General features: G+C 43.1%; 1 protein-coding gene across 3 annotated transcripts in view; it reads right to left on the bottom strand.

Moving 5' to 3' along the window:
• Positions 1-482: 482 nt before the first annotated feature.
• Positions 483-22,076, bottom strand: part of osbpl10a (oxysterol binding protein-like 10a) — a 91,657-nt gene continuing 70,063 nt past the window's right edge. Inside the window, exons 8-13 of one of the 3 annotated variants that reach the window (XM_080786758.1) lie at positions 12,217-12,369; positions 11,210-11,726; positions 5,555-5,741; positions 3,865-4,047; positions 2,830-2,983; positions 483-1,908 (exon numbers count right to left, since the gene is read on the bottom strand). In XM_080786758.1, the coding sequence (XP_080642884.1) occupies positions 1,864-1,908; positions 2,830-2,983; positions 3,865-4,047; positions 5,555-5,741; positions 11,210-11,726; positions 12,217-12,369 (1,239 nt within the window). In that variant the 3' untranslated portion in view covers positions 483-1,863. Of the gene's footprint in view, positions 1,909-2,829; positions 2,984-3,864; positions 4,048-5,491; positions 5,742-11,209; positions 11,727-12,216; positions 12,370-22,076 lie in introns of those variants that run through there. The other 2 variants (XM_080786759.1, XM_080786760.1) reach the window with 2 other exon arrangements.

Here is a 22,076-nt window from a genome sequence, read left to right as displayed (position 1 = left end):
TAACCCTGGTCCATTACGATGTAGCCTAACCCTGGTCCGTTACGATGTAGCCTAACCCTGGTCCATTACGATGTAGCCCAACCCTGGTCCATTACGATGTAGCCTAACCCATGTCCGTTACGATGTAGCCTAACCCTGGTCCGTTACGATGTAGCCTAACCCTGGTCCGTTACGATGTAGCCTAACCATGGTCCATTACGATGTAGCCTAACCCTGGTCCGTTACGATGTAGCCTAACCCTGGTCCATTACGATGTAGCCTAACCCTGGTCCGTTACGATGTAGCCTAACCCTGGTCCGTTACGATGTAGCCTAACCATGGTCCATTACGATGTAGCCTAACCCTGGTCCGTTACGATGTAGCCTAACCCTGGTCCATTACGATGTAGCCTAACCCTGGTCCATTACGATGTAGCCTAACCCTGGTCCGTTACGATGTAGCCTAACCCTGGTCCGTTACGATGTAGCCTAACCCTGGTCCGTTACGATGTAGCCTAACCCTGGTCCGTTACGATGTAGCCTAACCCTGGTCCATTACGATGTAGCCTAACCCTGGTCCGTTACGATGTAGCCTAACCCTGGTCCGTTACGATGTAGCCTAACCCTGGTCCATTACGATGTAGCCTAACCCTGGTCCGTTACGATGTAGCCTAACCGTCCACATACTTCCCTGCCTCCTTTACGTTGGCATGGATCTCCAGAGCTGCAACTATGCATTCTTTTCTTGGCGATTATTCTATTGGTTCCTTTTTCGATTAATTTAATAACCGAGAAGCACACATATATTTATTTTAATATATCAACGAACCGAATTACAACTAACAGTTTTATATTTCGTCGCACAACAATGCTGTAAACAAATAGTGACTATCTGATCTACAAACTCACAAAGCATCACGGTGCAACTTGTGAGCTTTTCAATAGCTTTGAGACTTGCTCAAAATAGGGATTGACTATTAATCAATAATTTTATTTAATTATCAATTAGCAATTGTTTTTTATAATCTACTAAATTGATTAGTTAAATTAACTGTTGCAGCCCTAAATACATTCACTCGAAGGCAGTTCAGAGTCAATAACAAACATGGCGATGGTGGAGGAGGTCGAAGAGGTTGTATGTACTGTTAAGAAAGAGGTAAAAGCAAAGGGAGTGTTGTCTGTGAGGCCATTAAAACATTGTGACATGTGGACAGAGGATGATTTTCACTATTGAAAGAAAGTCTTTGTCATGTCTTGCTTGAACTACATCTAGACTGTGGGTCTAAAAATGCCTTCAGATTTTCCGGTAGCACCGCTTAGTGTAGTGTCTGTCCAAAATAGCAGAGCCACAAAGAGTTTGGCCGCCCCTATATCTGCAAAACGTGCACAAATACGGACGGAATTAAGTCTGAGTACTGACAGGGCTCGGCATAATTTGAGCATAAATGAGCCGCTTAATTATACTTAGGCGAACAATCCTTGGGACGGGGGTCGTTGGAGCGAAAGATTTGTACGACAAAGTATAATACTGTGTGACCTGATTGATCACTACCAAAAATAAACTGTTTGAAAACAAGTTGTAAGAAATGGGGAAACACCGGTGTCATAACTGTGCATGTGCAAAAAAGGCCTTGGCAAGGTGAAAAATAGAAAAACTCTACTTGTATAGTAATACTATTATAGAAAATGTATAATTGTCCCAATAACCCCCCTAAATCTTTTCTTTACAGTGGAGGCGCTCTTTGGCACATTGTTCCTCACGGTGGATCTCTGGTGTCAGAGTCTATAGCGCTGATCTGAGGTCTGTGGATTAGGGCCTCCTCTGCTCAGTCCTATGGGTCCTGGGGTACGTTCCCATCAGACCAGTGTGCTCAGTGTCCATGGGTCAGGGAGTCTTCCACAGTGGGTTGTTATACATCCAGACCTCTCCCTTTAACAAACAGAAGGGAACAGATACATGGCTTGTGTTTTCATTATCCTGCAGAACGCACAACAAACGTATCTGTACATTTACATTGTACAGTTGTACGCTTATCACAGAATGGTTCAGCCCACTGTATAGCCTACTTGAGTACTGCCGGCCATGGTATGAAATCTTGAACACTTGAAATAGGTAATCCAACACAGTTCTATTTTGGGCATATGTTTATAGGCAGAAATAGCCTAGGCCCATTACATTGTATGTATGATTAATTTATATACTTCTTACAATGACATCTTGCAGCAAAGATAGCAGATCTACAAGCTCACAATGAATCACGATGCAATAAGTTATTCGTAACTTATTCATAAGTTATTCATAATAAGTTATTCATAACTTATTGCATCGTGATCGCATGAGCTTATAGATTGGCTATTTCCGTCAAACGACAGTGTCAGGCTGTTAAGGGGTTCATGTATTTCAATGCACAGACTGGTTAGAAAGATCTAGCCGAAATACCTCCCTAGGGAAAAGATCCATTTATGAGTATTTTAAGGTGAGTTTATCACCTGAAAGCCAAAATAGAATGAATAAATAAATAGCAAATCTTGTAATTACTATAAAAATCAAACAAACTGGTGCACTTTAGAAATATCCAGTAGTACACCATGAGTCATAGTCAATGAACTAAACATTAAAATTGACATTGTGTTTAATTTGGGAACACAGATTTCGGAATGAACGCGCATTTGCAGATGTTGATATCCCAATGTTGCCGTCAAGGAAAATAACACTTGATATTGTACATGGTAAAACGTTGCCATAATTAATGACGGCGTACAATAACAAGCGAAAGACCTATTCATGCATTCTTTCTGTTTGTATTACTGGCACTGCATTAGTTGTAGTTTGTGAGGTACTGTACTGTACCTCTTTGGTGAAGTATTTGGGCATCCAGGGTGAGTTGTCCTTCACTCTCTGCCTCTCCTCTGCTCTTTGGCGTTCCTCCAGGTGATGTTTGTGCTCAGTGGCGTCGTCAATGTTCCCCTCCTTCAGGGACTTGGTGACGTGCTGCCATAGCCGTCTACGCACGCACGCACGCACACACACACACACACACACACACACACACACACACACACACACACACACACACACACACACACACACACACACACACACACACACACACACACACACACACACACACACACACACACACACACACACACACACACACACACACACACACCATGTGGATATCAGGTACATATTAACATTCAGTCAAATGCCTAATTTATGCTCCGTCGAGCAAAACGGCCGATCGACAACAGACCTTGGGCACGATCTGAAATTTTCATTTACTCTGCAGTCAAATGAGTCGTTTCTGAATTGTGTGTAGATGCACGTTTTGTATTGCGATGTTGACGGAAGATTGGCTTTTTTAATAGGGTTTGTACACGTGGGAGCATGTCGGCTACTGAAGCCTAATTTATACTCCATTGTACGACAGTGTTTCTTGCTGAAAAGTTTATAGTGAGGTGCAATAGTTGGTAGTTAAAATGTTTATGTATCTATGTAATCAAATTTAAAAGGAGGTTGGAATACTGAAGAGAGAGTGGTTACTGTTTATAGAATGAAACCATGTATAGCACTGGTTCTCAATGTGACATCAGGGGACTCCCATGGTGGTTCCAGGGCTCCAAAGCTATATTATTGATAGTTGAGTGAACCAAATGGACCCTTACGTATCCGTAACTCCAAGAGTGTCCTAATGGAACAAAAATGTGGTTCCATTTTGTTTTGTACAATCTCAGAGTTCAATTAACAATCAGGATTGTTACAGGATTTTACAGTGTAGAATTGATTGGGGTCCATGGCCTAAATTATGCATATCAAAAACCGGGGGTCCTACAAATTATATACGTCTATACAGTATGAGGTACATAGACCATAATGTTTTACCTGGCTTCTGTCCGACCCTGCTTCTCGACAGGCCTCAGTTTCTTCCTGATGACTGGCAGTTTGGTTGTGTCGATCACTTTGGTCTCTCCGCTGCTGTAGGTGAACTCCAAGGTACCGTTCCACTCCCCTTGGGCCTTACACACTATGGTACTGGTCGGGGTGTGCTTCACCTCCGCCGTCACTCTAAAGAGACAAAGAGGCAGGGACGTGCAGAGAGTGTTAGAGGGGCAGGGGCTAAAATCCTGTAAGAGGGGGCACTTTTGGACAAAAATAGCAAAAAAAGCAGATCTACAAGCTCACAATGCGTCGCACTGTGACGCGTTGAGAGCTTGTAGATCAGCTATTTTCGGGGGGCAACCCAGCACTGTTTAGCTAGTGGAGATGCGGTGTACGACATGGATTTCTAAACAAATGTGTTTGACGCAAAATACTGTGTTCAAGTTCAGGAGACTTCGGAAAAAAGCAATTCTCCTGAATGCTGCCTTCCGGTATGGCATGGAAAGGAGTAGCATTTGCATTTCTTTCACCCTACATCCGTGGTATGGAAAGGGCAGTTGTTTTACAGACGGGTAAAAGGGCAGGGGCTGAAGCCCCCTTTGATGCCTATGTGTGCACGTCCCTGCAAAGAGGTAAGGACTGTCAAGCAGGTGTGGAAAGGGAGACCTTTGTTGTTTCCCACCCTAAAAGATGATCATCAGGTATTATTAATGGGACAAGCCCTACACCTAAGCCACCACTGGATGGCAGTCAATATAAGGAGGAAGATTTTTCTTTTTTTTTGCTACTGAATGCTACTGAATGGCTGGAAAATGGAAATGAAGAGTTTGCATACTACATAGTGCATGCATAAACTTTCCTTAATCACATGGCCAAAGCATTTCCGGTGGTCCCCAGCCAAAAACGTTGAGAACCCCTGCTGTATATCACTGTTTTTTTCTTTCTTTTTAAAAACTTTTGACTATCAAGGTTTCAGCCTCCAGGAAGAAACCCAAAATACAAAGGGAAGACATCATTGCACATAACTACCACACCAAGGGGTCGAATAAAGTAGTTTGCAGAAAAGAGAAGAAGCAAGCACTCAGTTGAGTAGTTCAACAATAATGTATCAGGTGCACGGTTCAGGTAGAGACAGTCCATAAGAATACCAGCACTCACTTTGTATCCAATAGGATTCTTGTTTACCAGTATTTCAATTTCCCCCAGCAGCTCATTTGTCACCTCATAAACACGTGAAAGACTTTCGTCTTCACCCAGCTGCTGGCTGCCCAGATGGGAAGCTGTTAGGGTTTATTAGTACAGGTGTCTTGCTCAGGGACACATCAACACGTAGAGACAAAGGCCAGTAGGCGAACAACTGCTAACCAGACAGTCTCCCTACCGACTAAGCTATGGGAAGTTCGGGAATATTCCTGTTGGGCCCGTCTAGTTTTTCACCAAAAAATCCGCCAAAACGTGGAAAATATCATATATACCATCTACTAACCATCCGAGGTAGCGCATCTGACACATGCGCTACCTGGGGCTGGGGGCAGCAAGAATATTGACTTCAAATAGCGTTTTTCAGGTGATAATGTGGCCATGGGAGTTTTTAAGTAATTCACACATTAGTTAGATCCATAGTCAGTACCATAGTCAGTAGTCAGTACCATAGTCGTCCATAGTCGGTACCATAGTCGAGAGACAGACCGACCTGTGGACCTTCCCTCCGTAGAAAGGCTTGGTGTGGAAGGTGACTGTGGCAGAGTATCCGCTCTTCACACAGTTAATGGAGACCTTCCCCCCCAGCTCCACCCAGGGCACGGTGAGGATGGATCGCGCGTAGGCACAGGGTAACGTGAACACGTACTCCTCATCATGTTCCAGAAGACACAGGACTCCTAGGAGGAGACAGGGGCACAAGGACATACTACATGTCACGTCATGTTTGGAGCGGAAGCACAGCGTTGATCACATAATAGCAACATCCGCAGTTCAGTTTGAGACCTGTGTATACCGCGGTGACTCGGTAAGGACAACCACATTGTTATGTATTTGGCAGCAGACTCCCATCAGAGAAGAGTTTTCACAGTCTTTCAAGGTTTGTCAAGGCTTTTCATGATACTGACCTTGATGCTGACATGACACTGACATGACCATGATATTGACCATCGTACTAACCAATAATGGCATAATGTTAGCGGTTTAGTGTTTCTCAGGGACACCTCAGCAAATTTCCGGGGTCAGGAGTCGAACCTGGGACCTTCTGTTTCCCAGGCCTCCCCTCTACCCATTCAGCTATGGCCATGACTAGAGTACATATACAGTATACATTTGTATACATACCGTACGTATACTGTATGTATGTATGTATGTATGTATACATATAAGCAATGGCCAATCTAAAATAGTGTTGAACTGTGATAGACACTAGAACGAAAAGTCCATTCTTGTCCTGAATCATTTGAAGAGGAGCGTTGAAAAAGCCCTATAGTGGAGAATCAAATCATGTGGATGAAAACTGAAAAGAACAACATTTTTTTATATTTCTCACCCCTGAGACGGATCAGGTGAGAGACATCAGGCAGAGCTCCACTGACCTACTTCTACCACGGTGTGTATATCTGAGGCTACAGCACACTGCTGCCGTTTGTCTGCACATCTATGAATGTACCAACTGTTGCAGTCGCACACAGTATAATTCAATTAGTTGATTGGGTCTGGCATTCTGCTTCTAAGTTGGTTATGGGACTAATGGCGGTTAGAAATGATCAGTATTAGCTTGTAAAACACAGCAGGCGTGCAAACAGAGACAAGCTCATGTGGGAGAAGTGTATTGAAACAAGCAAAACAAATTCACTGTTATTGACATACTGTGTAGGACACTACATTCTTTACATTTTTCTTTTAGTTTTTAATTTAACCATATAGCATGAACCCTATAGCATCCCTATCCTGGAGGCAGACATTTGGCAAATATAGCCAATCTACAAGCTCACAGCGCATCGCAATATGATCGTTGTGAGCTTGTAGGTCGGCTATTGTCGCAGGAGAGATTTAGTGGGGAGGGGGCCTAATATAGACCCCTGGGGGACCCTGGTCAACATAGTAAATAGGCTTTAAATTGTTAAACTGCGATCCATAAGATGTATGACCTACCTGGGATATGAACCCTGGTGTCACGCACCAGGCCCGAAATTTCGACTGCTGGGCTAACACGGAAAGCATGTTTGGGCAGGCCAGATATTAGATAGCACTGCCAATGCCTCTTGTCAACCAATATAAATTGGTTCAAATAACCCACAAGTTATGGATGGTAGAAAATAAATAGTTTTGAAATTGATCCGAAAATGGTGCACTTTCTGACTAAATATGGGTCAAAACATCGGTAACCGGTGGGTCTGCGACAACCTGACGGGCTCTATAGTGAACAGCACATTACAGCATGCAACATTCCCTCTTGATAAAAATAAACTCTGTGTAATGCGGTTGTCACCCAATGCACATTATTTACAGTCATTAAATATGAAGGACCACCACCCATTTGGAACGAGTGCTTTCTTGTGATGCACACTAAAAGCGCATAAGCAGTATAGAATGTGCAGATCGTATAGGAGGCCACTGGTGTCTCCTTTGTGTGTAGAAACACGAATGGTCTCACAAATGTCATAAAGGCAACCTTTAATGCCTCAAATCTTTGATTTCCTCAGCTGGTTGGCATAAAACATCATCATTACATGTTCCAGTCTTGAGATTTTATTTTGCTTCATTCCATGTTTACACCATAACTGCTCATGTTCATTCGTATTGTACATCGAACCACGTTCACAACACAACCACTGCAAAAGGCCTGCGGGGCGACCGATCGAGCACCATTGTAGACCATTATAATAGATGGAATACATGGATATTAAGAGCTGCAGTCATTCATTGTCATATAATGTTAAGTAGTCCCATGTCTTTATGTAGCTTTCATGTGAAGCAGGCATAATCTCATTGAATGAGCCTCTCTGTGTGCTGGGATTACTGAGTGGGCAAGTTGAATCCTAGTAAGAGTCATGAGGGTGGACATCACATGTCTGCTATAGTGCACGCATTACAATTTGGATTCCAACCATTTTTGTGGGGCGCTAGCCCTTCCTATGTCCAGCTTTGAGGGTGCGTGTAAGCACAAACTTTGTCCAAACACAAACATGAAATGCCATTGATAACGAATGGCCAGTTTTGAGTATTTGTGTAAACACAAACATTGCATAAACACAAACATTGAAGGCGAAGGGGAGGACGCAAATTGTGATTGGCCGGAATGAGATGATGTATGATGATGTAAGATGATAAGAGCGCCCCTCACTGATTTTATTTATACAACGAGCCTGTCTCAGCAGATCCCAGAGAAACAGCAAAACAACAATAAAGGTTCATAATATGAACCTTTATTGTTGTTTTGCTGTTTCTCTGGGATCTTGTTGTTATATATTATATAACAACAAAAATCACACCCGTGTGAAGTGCAGGGGGCGCTCTTATCATGGTACATCATCATACATCTCATTCCGGCTATAGGGTTGTCCCGATCATGTGATCTGAAATCGGGGGCCGATCACGTCATTTTCAAATGATCGGAATCGGATCGGGAACAAAAAAACGTGATCGGGACATGCCTGCCAATCAGAATTTGTTCACATTCGTCGTCAATGTTAGTGTTATGCAATGTTTGTGTTTATACAAACACTTAAAACTTGCCATTCATTGTCAATGGCATTTAATGTTTGTGTTAGGACAATGTTTGTGTTTCGCACACCAAAAGCTGGACATAGGAGGCCCCTCAATATTAGGTAACATCCACATCAATCTGAGTGAGAACCCATCGTCAAAAAATAAAGGAGAAATCACACTTGTGTGAAGTGAGGGGCGCTCTTATCATCATACATCATCACATTCCGGCCAATCACTTTTGGCGTCCTCACTTTCCTGTCATCACTTTTTACAGGTATGTTCACTTTTTAAGCGCGCACACAAAGCTGGGCATAGGAGGGGCTAGTGCTCCTCAAAAACAGTGCCCTCTTTTCCTTTGAATTGAAACAGTCAGTCTGGAGAGAATACATCCACATTGATCTGTCAGCCTGCACCATGTACCGTAGTAACCGTACCCACTTTCCATTACTGCTCTCGTCGCTCATTCAATAGTGTTTATAGCACCTATATATATATATATATATATCAGCTAAATTGGCCATGAATGCTGCGCCATGAGACACCAACCAACAGTCAGAGATATTGTAAGACCAGTCTGTACATGCAGGTTCAATCAAGTTCATGAACTATGTATCTCAGCTCAGAATAGTGTACATACAGTAGCAGTCTAGAATAATAATCGTGCCTGCCTACGGCGGTATTTGCCGAGTACATTTTGCACACACCATTAACACCTTAAGGGCCCGGGGTTATTTAATCCATTCATAAAAAGTGTTCCCATCGTTTATAGTGCCCGGACCACTTTTACCGACGGACCGGATGTTGTTGTGAATGTGTGGTTAGCGCGTGATTTCTTTCTACGTCCGAGCATAGACATGGTAACGCCCCGCCTGCCTCTGATTGGCCTACCGACACTGCCGACGTCTTGCCTGTCCTCCGAGATGCAAGGCTACTCCGTGGTGGGATTTTTTTGTAGAAGAGGCAAACTAATATTGTTTGTGCCGTTTGGTTTGATTGAATAATTGATTGAAAAACTATGATTTGATTTGGCTGTGTTCTAAATTAAAGTGTTAGTGTTGATTATCGTGTATTAATCTAATATACGATACACCACCTCGGAGGAAAGCCTGGTCTCTGTTTCAAAAGTCCGTATGAGCTCTTCTACAAGTTACAAGTTACTGTCGCGTGTTGCCATTCTCTTGTAGTTGTATTATTTCCCACCACGGAGTACTCTTGCATCTCGGAGGACAGGCAAGACGGGCAGTGTCGGTAGGCCAATCAGAGGCAGGCGGTAGACGTAGAAAGAAATCACGCGTGGTTAGCAGCTAACAATAGCCACAACACTATCTACTACTACTAAATCTAACGAGACTAGCGACTGGACAGCGGAGGGCCGTCTACACAGGATGTTTTTGAGTGGTGCAACCACTCCCTTATGGAGCTGTGTGTGTGGGTGGGTGGCTGGCTGGGCGGCTGGCTGGGTGGCTGGGTGGGTCTGAGCACGAAAATAGTATGGTTGTTTTTCATCACCTGTGCGCAACCTAACGCACACACAAACACACATGCACGTATTAACTGTATATATGATGATTTCGGGTGTGCCAGTACAGTACAGTGACAGTACAGTACAATACAATACAGTAGAGGCCAGGGTACAGTAGAGGGACCCCCACACGTTAACTGTCATTTCTCAACCGTTTCGGACGTGGGGCGGCACGCCGGAACCGGCCCGGACCCCTGGGCACGTTCCTGTAGGGCTGTTAATACAGCCTCCAGGGAGCAGTTAGGGTTTAAGTGTCTTGTTCAGGGACACTTCAACCCAGCGGCTGGGTCAGCCGAGGCGAGGGTCTGTTGAACCAGTGACCTTCCCATTCCCAGATGGCCTCTTTAACAACTCAGCTACAGCCGCCCAAACACTGATGATTGAGAAGGCTGGCTTATTGATCGCCACCAGAGACGTCTCATAGATAGAGCACACTGTGCCAGTCAGCTCTACCCAGACTGCAACTCAAACCTTAGCCGGGAGGAGTACAAATCCTATTAACAGTCAGAAAACGTTTGTTCAGTGGATTCTTTGAGCTCCTTTTACAAAATGCAGCTGACAGCTTGCTACATGTACTGTACAACATGCTGATAGTGACTGCCTTCAGGGCTCAAAATGAAGCATTTAGATCAAGTAGGATGAGGTTGACACTATAAGGTCTAAAAAGCACTTGCCCATGGGCAAGTACAGGTCAGATTGAACTATTTGCCAGAAGAAGATTGCCCGAAAAAAGATACATTGAAAAAGGGTGTGTGATGGGGTTATTATTGTGTGCCAGTCACACAATAATAACATTGTGTATGTACATGAATAATAAGGCGTAAAAACATCTCACACACACACACACACACACACACACACACACACACACACACACACACACACACACACACACACACACACACACACACACACACACACACACACACACACACACACACACACACACACACACACACACACACCAATATCACAAAGAACCAACAAGTATGTGAATTGTGCAGTTTTGCATGAACAGAATCCGGAAAGCCTCCTCCCCATAACCAAGGGCATGGTTACCTTTGGACACCTTAATGGATGCTGTTATCATGATTAGTTTGGTGGCCTTGTGTGCTGCGTCTCTCGGCTTACCTTCTCCCACCATGGACACTCCTATAGACATTCCCATGAACTTGCTCTTGGTCCAAACATGAGCGTTGACACACATGCTCCTCTCCTTGCACTCGCAGTAGAAGCCAGAGACGGGTGGGTGGTGAGACACCTGCTCCCCCACAAAGCACACCCTGTAGCACCCCCCTGGGGGGTCGCCTCTCTCGCCCTGCGGGGAGTCGTTGTTGGGGGGGCCCCTGTCCGGCTCCCTGGCGGACCCCTGGTTGGACCTGGCTGACGAGGAGGGCTTCACTCTGTCCCGAGACACTTCCCAGGAACAGTGGAATGTCTCTCCGAGCACGGGGTTGTAGGGCTTCTTGGCCACGGCTCCCTTGCGACCCTCGTGGAACGCGGTCAGGTAATACTCCACGAAGCGGACGATGCGCTCCTCGGCCGTGGCGCCGGCGGTGATGGACAGAAACATGTCTGGGTGGGCCATGAAGTTGGCGTACATCTCCAGCAGGGAGCGCTTCTCCAGGATGAAGGTAGGCAGCACCACCTTTTAGACACAAAGCACGGAATTGAAGTACATTTGCAAGACGAACTGTACAACTTAGTAGTAGGGGCGCAACAGTTGAACTAACTAAAACATCATTGATTTTAATAAAAATCCGTTTCACTATTTTTGCACCACCCCATTGTATGACACAATTGTTCAGTATAAAAAGGATGAATTGATTAAAAGGAGTATAGAGGAACTATTAGAATTATTTCACCTTGATTTGTTGTATAAAAGTTGTTTTTTGCATAGCCACGCCTGGCAGCCAGCGAAAACTACAGTTCTCAACAGCCCCGGCCCTACCTGGGCCCTCATCAAACCCTGTACATTCAATACACTGCCCCCACTGCCACCCTTGCATCTCCATATATAGAGCTGACCTGTTCTGACATTCTGTACTGTACTGTACTGTACTATACTGACCCAGGACCTTCTTGCTGTGCAGAAACAGTGCTAACTGAGTCCCCCCACACCCTAATAGCTGCCTCACCCGTGTGAGGTCCATGCCCAGTTTGAGCTGGGAGAGCAGATGCAGGATGATACTCCGCTGGTCATCCTGGACTCCCAGATCTTCCTCCTCGTTGTCCTCTGTGTCTGTCGCCTCCTCACTGGGGCTGATGTCCTCCAACCCTGCAGGATGCTGCTGGTGAAAGACAAACTTGTGAAACATAGACATGTACTGTATGTCAAACATTACTATTACTAACCCTACCCCAAACCTAAACATAACCGCAAGCACGTCACAACACAAATTTCACTTCATCCACAACTTTTTTTTGTTTGTGGTGGACACAAAAATGATATGAGCTGAATTCGAACCCACATAACCCAGGAGGTATGGATTGAAAGTCTATTGCCTAACAAGGCATGCTATTCTAGAGTCTCGCCCAAGTCATGTAAAAGAAAAGGAAAAACCCCGCCCAGTAAGGAAAAACCCCTCCCCATCCCCTCCCATATCTGTCTGTCAGAAGACGTTGAGGGTTGATTTCACCCAACACCGTCACGGTCACTGCAGCATGGAAAATTATGGTGAAATATGTGACCATCTTGTGGACTTATGGAAGTCTTTAAATACGTGGCCTAAATACCGCTAGGTTGAACTCTGCTAATGAACAAACTGCAATGATTTATGTTCGGACACTGACAGCTTTCTTACTTTCTGTCTTCCACGCTCTTCACACCCTCCCACTCTTCACATTGTTGCATCGACATGCATTGTGAGCGTGTAAATCTGTGAAAACCTTTCATATTGAACATGACTGCATACTGTACATATTATTAATGAATCAGCCAGGGATGAACATTGATGGTGTTTTTGTAGCTGAAGTGGCTCTCTCAGTCAGTCTATAGACAGCAGGCCTTCATAACACAGCAGTGCATGTTTCAAAGGAACCAGGGCCATGACCTCCATTTGTATTCCAGCACTCAGCTGGAAGCATATCATAACGAATCTGTGTTATGAGGGCTAATGCTTCAGATATCTGCCGAAGTAGCTTGGATGGGCAAGGACAGCAAGAGAGAGAGAGAGAGAGAGAGAGAGAGAGAGAGAGAGAGAGAGAGAGAGAGAGAGAGAGAGAGAGAGAAAGAAAATGATACATAAAGCTCCCCCACTGTGGCAATAAAAACTATCTATACATTCCCCCTCTCTGTCTCACTCTCTCTCTCCATCAAGTACAGTGCAGTCAAATTCTAGACTAGAGCAGAGGTTCTCAACCAGTAGTCCAAGGTCGACCAGTGGTCCCCAACAAAAATGATGGAGAGTTGTTAACCAAATGGACCATTATAGATCTTTAACTCTTGACAGTGCAAAATTAAATGTCATTTTAAGCTCTCAACAGTTACATTATTGTTAGACATCGGCTAAAACTCATCAAATGGTGGTCCGTGGATCAAATGCAGAATAAATGATGGACCTTGATATGAAAAAGGTTGAAAACCACTGTTCTAGAGAATTGCTGTATATGCACAAGAGAGAATGTCACCAAAACTATTTAGCAAGCAAATTCATAATAAGCAGAAAATGCTATCTGTTGTGCATGTGACGAGGCCGAGTGACCTACTTCTGTTGAGAAAGGTAGAAAATAGAAAACATAGTGTGTGTGTGTGTGTGTGTGTGTGTGTGTGTGTGTGTGTGTGTGTGTGTGTGTGTGTGTGTGTGTGTGTGTGTGTGTGTGTGTGTGCGCGTGCATGTGCGCGCAGCTCGTGCACGTGTGTGTGTGTGTGTGTGTATGTGCGCGCGCGTGCGTGCAGCTAAAGTCATGATGTCTTCAGTAAAATGGATTGCCACCAAAGTGAGGAAAGAGAGCAACAAAGGAGGATTAAATAACGTGAGATTTCCAGTATACAGTAGGAAAGAGTCTGGGACATAAATATTGAATGGAATATTTATGTGGATTTATGCAATTCCGTTGGCACGGCAGCCACGCTCCACAGGCACTCAGTGCACGAGGACGCTCATGTTTAATTTATAGTCCATCGCATGTCTGTGACGTGAAACCGTCATACGACAGAATAAGTCAGGCTTCACATGCACACGGATAATCCCACTCACTCACTAACTCACTAATCACTTACTGTACATAGTTTTCTGTCTCGTAGACCTGTTTTATCTCACAGTATGTGCGGAGCTTTGGTTTACAGTCACCATACTGTATGTTCAGCGCCCATCTATCCTTTACACCCTGAAAAATAATAATTTATTACCTTAACCTCTACTTGTTGTTTACTGACCTAGAGCTCCATATTTGGAGATGGTGGAGACATCTAGTGTTGACATCAGGTCAATATAGAACTCCATATATGGATATAGACGACTGGCCTCGTCATCGTGACAAGCATCCAGCCAAGCCCTATATAAAGAGTGTTTTTTCCATTTACACAAAGATCCAAGCATTATTTACTAGTTGTCTTTCCTCACAAGAGACTCCAACGCCTTGCATACGAGGCAGAATAATATATTTGTAACCTGACGCTGCCAGATCCAAGAAGCTTGCTACACAAATTTGTTTCACAGCTTATTGGGATCTGGGATCTCGGGAGCAAATTCGATGACAGGGCTGTTCCTTTTTTTCAAGATACTTGGTAGATGATTGGATGGACCGTCTGTCTATCACCGTGTGGGCGTGCAAACACAACCAATCATATTGACGTGTCTATATAGCGCCACATCCGGTTTCGCACATGTCCCGCCCTTAGCTCACGCTGATTGGTTCGAACCACGAGTGGTTCGGCGTTAGCACAACTCCCTGAGAGATCCCAGATGGATGCTGTGTTGGGGAACATGGTTACCCAATACCGCCCCCAGCTGGCAGAGTCAGGTTAGAATATTTGGCCTTTAACCCAGATATTGTTGTGTCATAAATCCAGACATCCCAGTTAGGTTCTCACCGGGGTATATGAACAGTATGGCTGATTTGGACACTATGGGATGTGAGAAACGGGAGGCTCGCGAGGAGTACGACGACGCACTGAGCTCGGACGAGCAGGCCGTCCTGCTGGAGGAGAGCGAGCAGCACAAATCTGCTGTTTTATTTGCATACACATCAAGTGGCGGGTTGGCTGGCACGGTTTTTGGCGCAAAGTAACCACAGTATACCGCTAATCAACTTACAACTACATACTCTATATAGTATATGTATATGTATACGTATGTCTTATGTCATCATTTAGAGCTAGTCATACGTATACTATATACATAATCAGTTAAATAAAATAGCAAATTGTGCCTGATCTGCTGGGACCAGAGTACCTGGTGTGTATCGGTCATCTGCTGATGACCTGTTGTGTATATCTTGGTGTCTGGCTGTCATTGTGTATAGCAGACACACATGCTTGTATTTCTATACTTAGGAAGACGTCAACATTTTAGGATGGCCAAAACCCGAAAAGTTAAGGATTCAGGCTTAGGCATTTAGAAGTTTGGTGTAGATCGGCTATTTGTATCCACAAATCAATAATTTCTCTTATGAGGACCAGGAAAATTGTCCTCACAGTATTTCTCAAATTCTACTATACTTGTGGGGACATTTGGCCCTCGCACGCACGCACGCACGCACAAATGCATGAATGCAAAGACAACCCCATCCACATGAACTCAGTGGACTCCCAGAAGCAGGGAGGCTCACAGCGGGAGTGAGTGAGATATAAATAGCAGTGAAAACAACGAGAGGGAGGCAGAGAGGGGAGTGTTGTAAAAGCTAATTAAATGGATTTTGATAAGAACAGGAAATTACTGCTGGAGAGGTCTTGCTGGAGAGGACTTTTACCTGACCCTATAAGGGCTACTACACACTGTAAGATTTTTCTCCAATGATGCTGTCGGCAAAAAACATTGGCACATCTTTTGGTAAAGCAGATACTGTGTGTGTTATTATATCAAGTTCGTTTCGAAAGATCTTTTTTTGCTCCTCTTCGCAAACTCATTATCGAATGTTATACAGCAACAAGATGGATGAATAGCTTTCGCATTTATTTATTTTTTATAGAGGGATAAACAGTAGGCTGACATGAAATGGGGAGAGAGGTGTGTGTGAAGCCGCCGGGATCGGGAGTCGAACCCGCGGCACACTACCAAACTGGATTACCAGCCAAGGTGTCCGAGACCGCTGAGCCACAGCCCAGGCCGGAGGAACCCATTTTTTACTTGTATGGGCCTGTAACCTATAGCCTGGTAAATGGGATTGAAATGAGGGCTGGTTTACCAGGCTACCTGTGACCCTGAGAACCATTTGAACACATACTGGGATCTTGGCCTTGCACCTTGAGACTGGTAGGTATAGAGGAGTTACAGAAGATTGCACCTATTGTGATATAAACGATATTGAGAATGAATTCCATTTTGTTTTCTATTGCCCGTTGTATCATGAGCTACATAAAAAGTTATTTAACAGATGTAAAAATATAGATCTGATGTGGTTAAGTGATGCAGAGCGACTCAGATGGATTTTTGAACATAAGATATTTGCATTAGCAGTAATATATAGAGAAAGCTTGGGACATACGGACAAAGAAAACATATATGTTATGTAATTTTAAGTGGTGCAACCACTTCATTATGGAGCTTTGTGTGTCTCTGGCTGCCTGGGTCTATCCCTGGCTGCCTGGGTCTGTCCGAGCACAAAAATAGCATTTGGTTGGTTTTCAAAACGAAGTGTCACTGTTGTGCAGCCTAACACACACAAACAAACAAACATGCTTTCAGGTGTGACAGTACAGTGACAGTATACAGTAGAGGGACCCACTTATTTCTGTTCCGTTTTTGTTTTAATTAAATACTTTGTGTAGCTTCTGTGTGGGAAGTGAATGTGATATTGTTTATTTATGTGTTTGGTGTCTTATAATCCCGTAAGGGATGGGTCTTAACGACAAGACACAAAAATAAAGATTCATTCATTCATAGCTTTACATCATGGTTTCACAGACCTGGTTGCACTGTATAATACAGCATCATAAACCAAACCTCTAATGTGCTCTCTGCTACCTCCTAGTATGTGCCGTGAGTCTGCGACAGGTGGTGAAACCGCCTGTCCCTAGTAGTCTGTCTTCTATGAATATGCCAGATCTGGTCGTATGCACTGTTCAATCAGACCATATGTCTCATCTCATTTTATTAAAGTGCAAACATCCTGTAGCAGCATCTACGACGTGGTGGAGACTTATTTAGCTATTGATCTATATTAGATTATAGTAAAGCATAATAACAGCTTCATGAGAAAAGTGATATTTACAGAATGCACTGTACTACAAATTAAAAAAGGCCTCTAAATAAAACTGGTCAGGAACTTTGAATTGTTTTCTGAAATTAAGGGAACTGGAAAATGAGCCGAATATCTCTGCAGCTCATGTGACCTGTTAGCAAGCACCTGTACAATAGGTCCTCAAAAACACACCAAACTACACAAAGGAATGTATTTAATTCAAATACACCTTTGCTGTACGTCAATGGTACATTTCTATAGCACCTTTATCCAAAGCACTTTAAAACATGCGTTAATCCACCCATTCACGCACCGACGGCGGAGGAAACCATGCAAGAAGACACCAAAATGCTCATCAGGAGCAGTTAGGGGTTGAGTATCTTGCTCAGGGACACTTTACACTAACCTATGGGGCAGCCAGGGATCAAACACATGAACCTTTGGATTCCCAAGCTCTCAGACAAATCTATCTGCAACTGCAGTGAATGGAAAAAATGACCTGTAGCGCTACACATTCCAAAAATCTGGGACATCGTTTCATCATTAATGTTCTTAACCATTTTTGATTACATTAGGTGATTGCATTATGTGAGATTAAATTTGGACGCGTGTCCACTTACACAGCGATGAAAATAACAATAATAAATGCATGTTACGAAAGAGAACCCTGGTGGTAATTGGTGGGCTAAGTAATGGTCCCCTGGCTGGGGGCCCCCCTGCATGTGGGGTCGTATACTCTACACGGTGGTTCCCAAACTTTTTAGCCCGTGACCCAAAAGAGAAATGAGATCGCGGCGCGATGTGAGCTATTTTCACCACTTCTTAAACTTTCAAATGTATGGAATTTCTTAGATTTTTCTTTGCATTGGTTTTGAATTAAATGCTTTTTGGGGGGAATGATTTTGGATAATAATAAAATAATAAAAATATAGAAAACCAAAAATATAGCGACTCACAAAAATGTGTCCGCGACCCACAAATGGGTCCCAAAATCCCATTGTTTGGGAAACAGTGATCTACAACCACTGATGTACTCAATGTGCTCAACTGGATATTTTAATCTCTTGTCAGGTGATGTGAGCTGGAGTGGGTTCATTTCATAAGTAGCCCAGAACCTCCTCATGCACAACAAGCTACAAAGATACAGACTCCGTTCCTAAGACTATGAACGTGTTAAGGTTCTCACACACCGAAATTACCAATATTAACATTAACATTATCCTACCATTTCTGCAAAAAAAGGCAAACATTTGGTGAAATTAGCCATTCTACAAACTCACAACATGTCACGTCATACTGTAAGCTATCTTTGGCAAAGAAGGAAAAAATGGGAGGTATGGACCCCTGAGGTTCCAATTCAACTGATATACAGTATAGCCTAGAGTTTAAGTGGTAAACACTAAATACTATTGCTGCCATGCTATTTGGGGTAGATGTTAGTGTAACTGTGATTTGCCTTTGGTTCTTTAAGTTTGTATATTTTGAAAAACAACAATATACCAACAAGAGACTTTCAATAGGCCTGTCAAATTATGCAAATGATAAAATACTCAAAAGTAATGCAAATACTTAAATCTTACATGTAACAGAAATACTGCCTTCATCTCTGGGTTGTACAATGTTTATGAAGTCATCAAAGTCACAATAAAGCTCACAATCACAGAGGGCAATAAATTATCTTGAAAAACACATACATACTTAAAAACAAATGCGTGAATGCGTGAATGGAACAAATCGTCGTATTTTCACTCACGTTGCATTGTTGAGAAGCGACAGGTTTGCCCTCCGTGGAACTAGACCTCATCTCAAGTTATCACTGTTGTTTTAGAGAGTAACTTCCACAACAGAACAAAGACACTACTGAACTCTTCAGGTAGACCAATATCAAATAATTTCACACAATCTTTTCATGCTCCAAAAAAATAAAAATAAATACTCCACAGATTAAGCAGAGAGCTGAGAAAGAAAACAAGGCGAGAAGAGAACAATTTTTCATCTGGTAGTTTTCTGAGTGAGTGAGCAGCTTCCTGTGGTTCTGACTCCTCTGAGAGAGAGACATGTGATGTGACTGAGTGCGTGACTGGCTAAGAGAGAGAGAGAGAGAGAGAGAGAGAGAGAGAGAGAAAGAAAAAGAGAGAAAATATGAGAGCATGGATATGAGAAAGATATAGATACAGACTGTATTAGAGAGAGAGAAAACAAGAAGTGAGAGAAAGCATCTCTAACCCTCCACCCACCCTGAACAAACAGGGAGGTAATTAAAGTGGAGTACTCCTCAATTTCCCATCATCCTCCTCTCTCCACTTCTTTCTCCCACTCCTCAAACTCATTCTCTGTCTGCCTCTTGATTCGTCTTCCCTCCCTGGTTGTCCTCTTTCATTAAACCTGTTATGTTCTTTCTTCCTTTTCATTCACCCTATAGCTTACTGTACAACATCCTTTCCCTTGCTGTCTCTCACTCAGTGTTGATTTTGACAGCAAATTTAGATTTTAGTTTTAGTCATAGTCTCTTGGAAAGTTTTAATTTAGTTTTTGTCACATTTCAGTCACCTGGAATGTTTTAGTGTTTGTCTAGTTTTAGTCGACTAAATCTACAGTTGATTTAGTCGACTGTAGTCGACAAGGCGTCGCACGCGACGCGTTGTGAGCTTGTAGATCGGCTATTTTCAGCATGCAACCAAGAGCAAAATGACTTATACTGGATCTCTTGTCCACCAGTCCCTTCCTAACATTTCAGTCTAGTTGTTATTTGTTGAAGAAGTTGCCAATATATTTAGTCTTATTCATCATAGCTTAGTTTTAATTTAGTTTCCATTTAGTTTTCGTCAGTGAAAAAAGGTAGTCGACGAACATTTGTTGTCATGGTATTAGTCGACGATATCAACACTGCTCTCACTCTTGTCTTTCTGTGTCCCAGACAGTGTCAAGAGGAGAGTGTACGTGAGCAGCTCAGATATAGGAGGGCAGACAATTTAAAGGCTACCTCTTCGCTTCTTCTTTCCTCTTGACGTTGGCCAGGCTAACCTTTAGGACCTCATCTCTCCCGTCATACATAAACTCTCTCTCTCTTCAAAAACCGTTATGCACAGCCATTCTGTCATCCCTTCTCTCTCCCTTTCCTTCTTATTGCTCCCTTTCTTATCAGCATTCCTTTGATGTGCACATGGCTTCTTCAACTCAAGTCAGTCAGATTTCTCCTTTATAGGCTACCTTTCGCTCACAACGCCTTATCAAATAAAGCAGCAATCATGTCGTTTGCAACATTGCAACACAATGGCTGCTTCGCAGCCTTCAATCATTTCTTCAGGGGGAGAAAAATCATGGTCAGTATCATGTCACTATCATGGTCATTGTCAGTATCATTTCAGTATCAAGGTCAGTATCATGTCAGTATTATGTCAGTATCATGGTCAGTTACCCAAAGAAAACACAAGCACACCTGGATAATGGTGGCTGTCAGCATAATAAGTAAACAACACAATACAATTATTAATATGATTATTTCATAATCATACTCTTGAATTCAATGCCTTTTTAAAAGTCCTCCCTACTACTAGTAGGAGGGGGGCCAATCAGAGGCAGGCGGGGGGCGGGTCTTTACGCAACCCTTTTGGTGTTGCGAATTATGCTAAAAATGTACCTGATAAATGGCTACTCTCTCCTGGATTGGTTGAAATGTTGTCGGCTTGTTGCCTAATATTTTTTCTTTATTTCTTTCTTTATTAAAGAGCTGGAGAGACACGGGGACTCATCTTACTGAACAAACACTCTATGGCAATGATTACTATCAGAATATAAAATCTTATGATATTAAGTCGACTAAAACTAGACACTAAAACACTAACTAAACACTAAGACATTCCAGGTGACTAAAATGTGACTAAAACTAAATGAAAACTATTCAAGAAACTATAATGACTAAAACTAAAATCGCTGTCAAAATCAAACCTGGAACATACACATACACATACACATACACATACACAATACACTGAATACAGAATTCTGCTGCCCTCTGCTGGAGGGAATTTTAAATCATCAAAGGTGTTTTCCATGGATTTCACACAGGCAAGCTGTAAGTGCATTTATTCAGCTTTGGTTGGTTGGTTGAGCTTATTTTAGATGTTTTGTTCTCACATGGTTGTTTTAATCAATGTCGGGGTATGTATGTCGGTGTCCTCCCTCAGCCAATAAGGGTCCACCATTCTTGGTGAAGTAATTAAGGTACGTTTCAAGGATGGTATAAGGTCAATAACGGGTCTAAAGGTTTTAGAACAGCAGTTGTATTAGACATTAGTTAGTAGCACTCAAAGTAGAGGATTTAGAAAAGCAGTTGTACCAGGCAGTAAGTAGACACTACTACACTTGGTTTTTATATGCTGTTTTTCTTCGCTCTGCTTGATGTATTTTGCTTTAATTTGATCTTTTGTTGTGAATCACTTTGGTCAACTCCGGTTGTGTTAAAATGTGCTATATAAAAACTGTACTGTACACTGTACTTCAAAGTAGCTTATAGGGACTCTTTAGGGACTCAGAGCAGCAGTCGTACCCAGACAGACTGCAGAAAGCTCTAGGACTCAGAGCAGCAGTCGTACCCAGACAGCAGAGCTCTAGGACTCAGAGCAGCAGTCGTACCCAGACAGACTGCAGAAAG

Source organism: Protomyctophum bolini, assembly GCF_963924005.1.
Source record: "Protomyctophum bolini genome assembly, chromosome: 17".
NCBI lineage: Eukaryota > Metazoa > Chordata > Actinopteri > Myctophiformes > Myctophidae > Protomyctophum > Protomyctophum bolini.
This window is presented reverse-complemented; position numbering and strand designations above follow the sequence as displayed.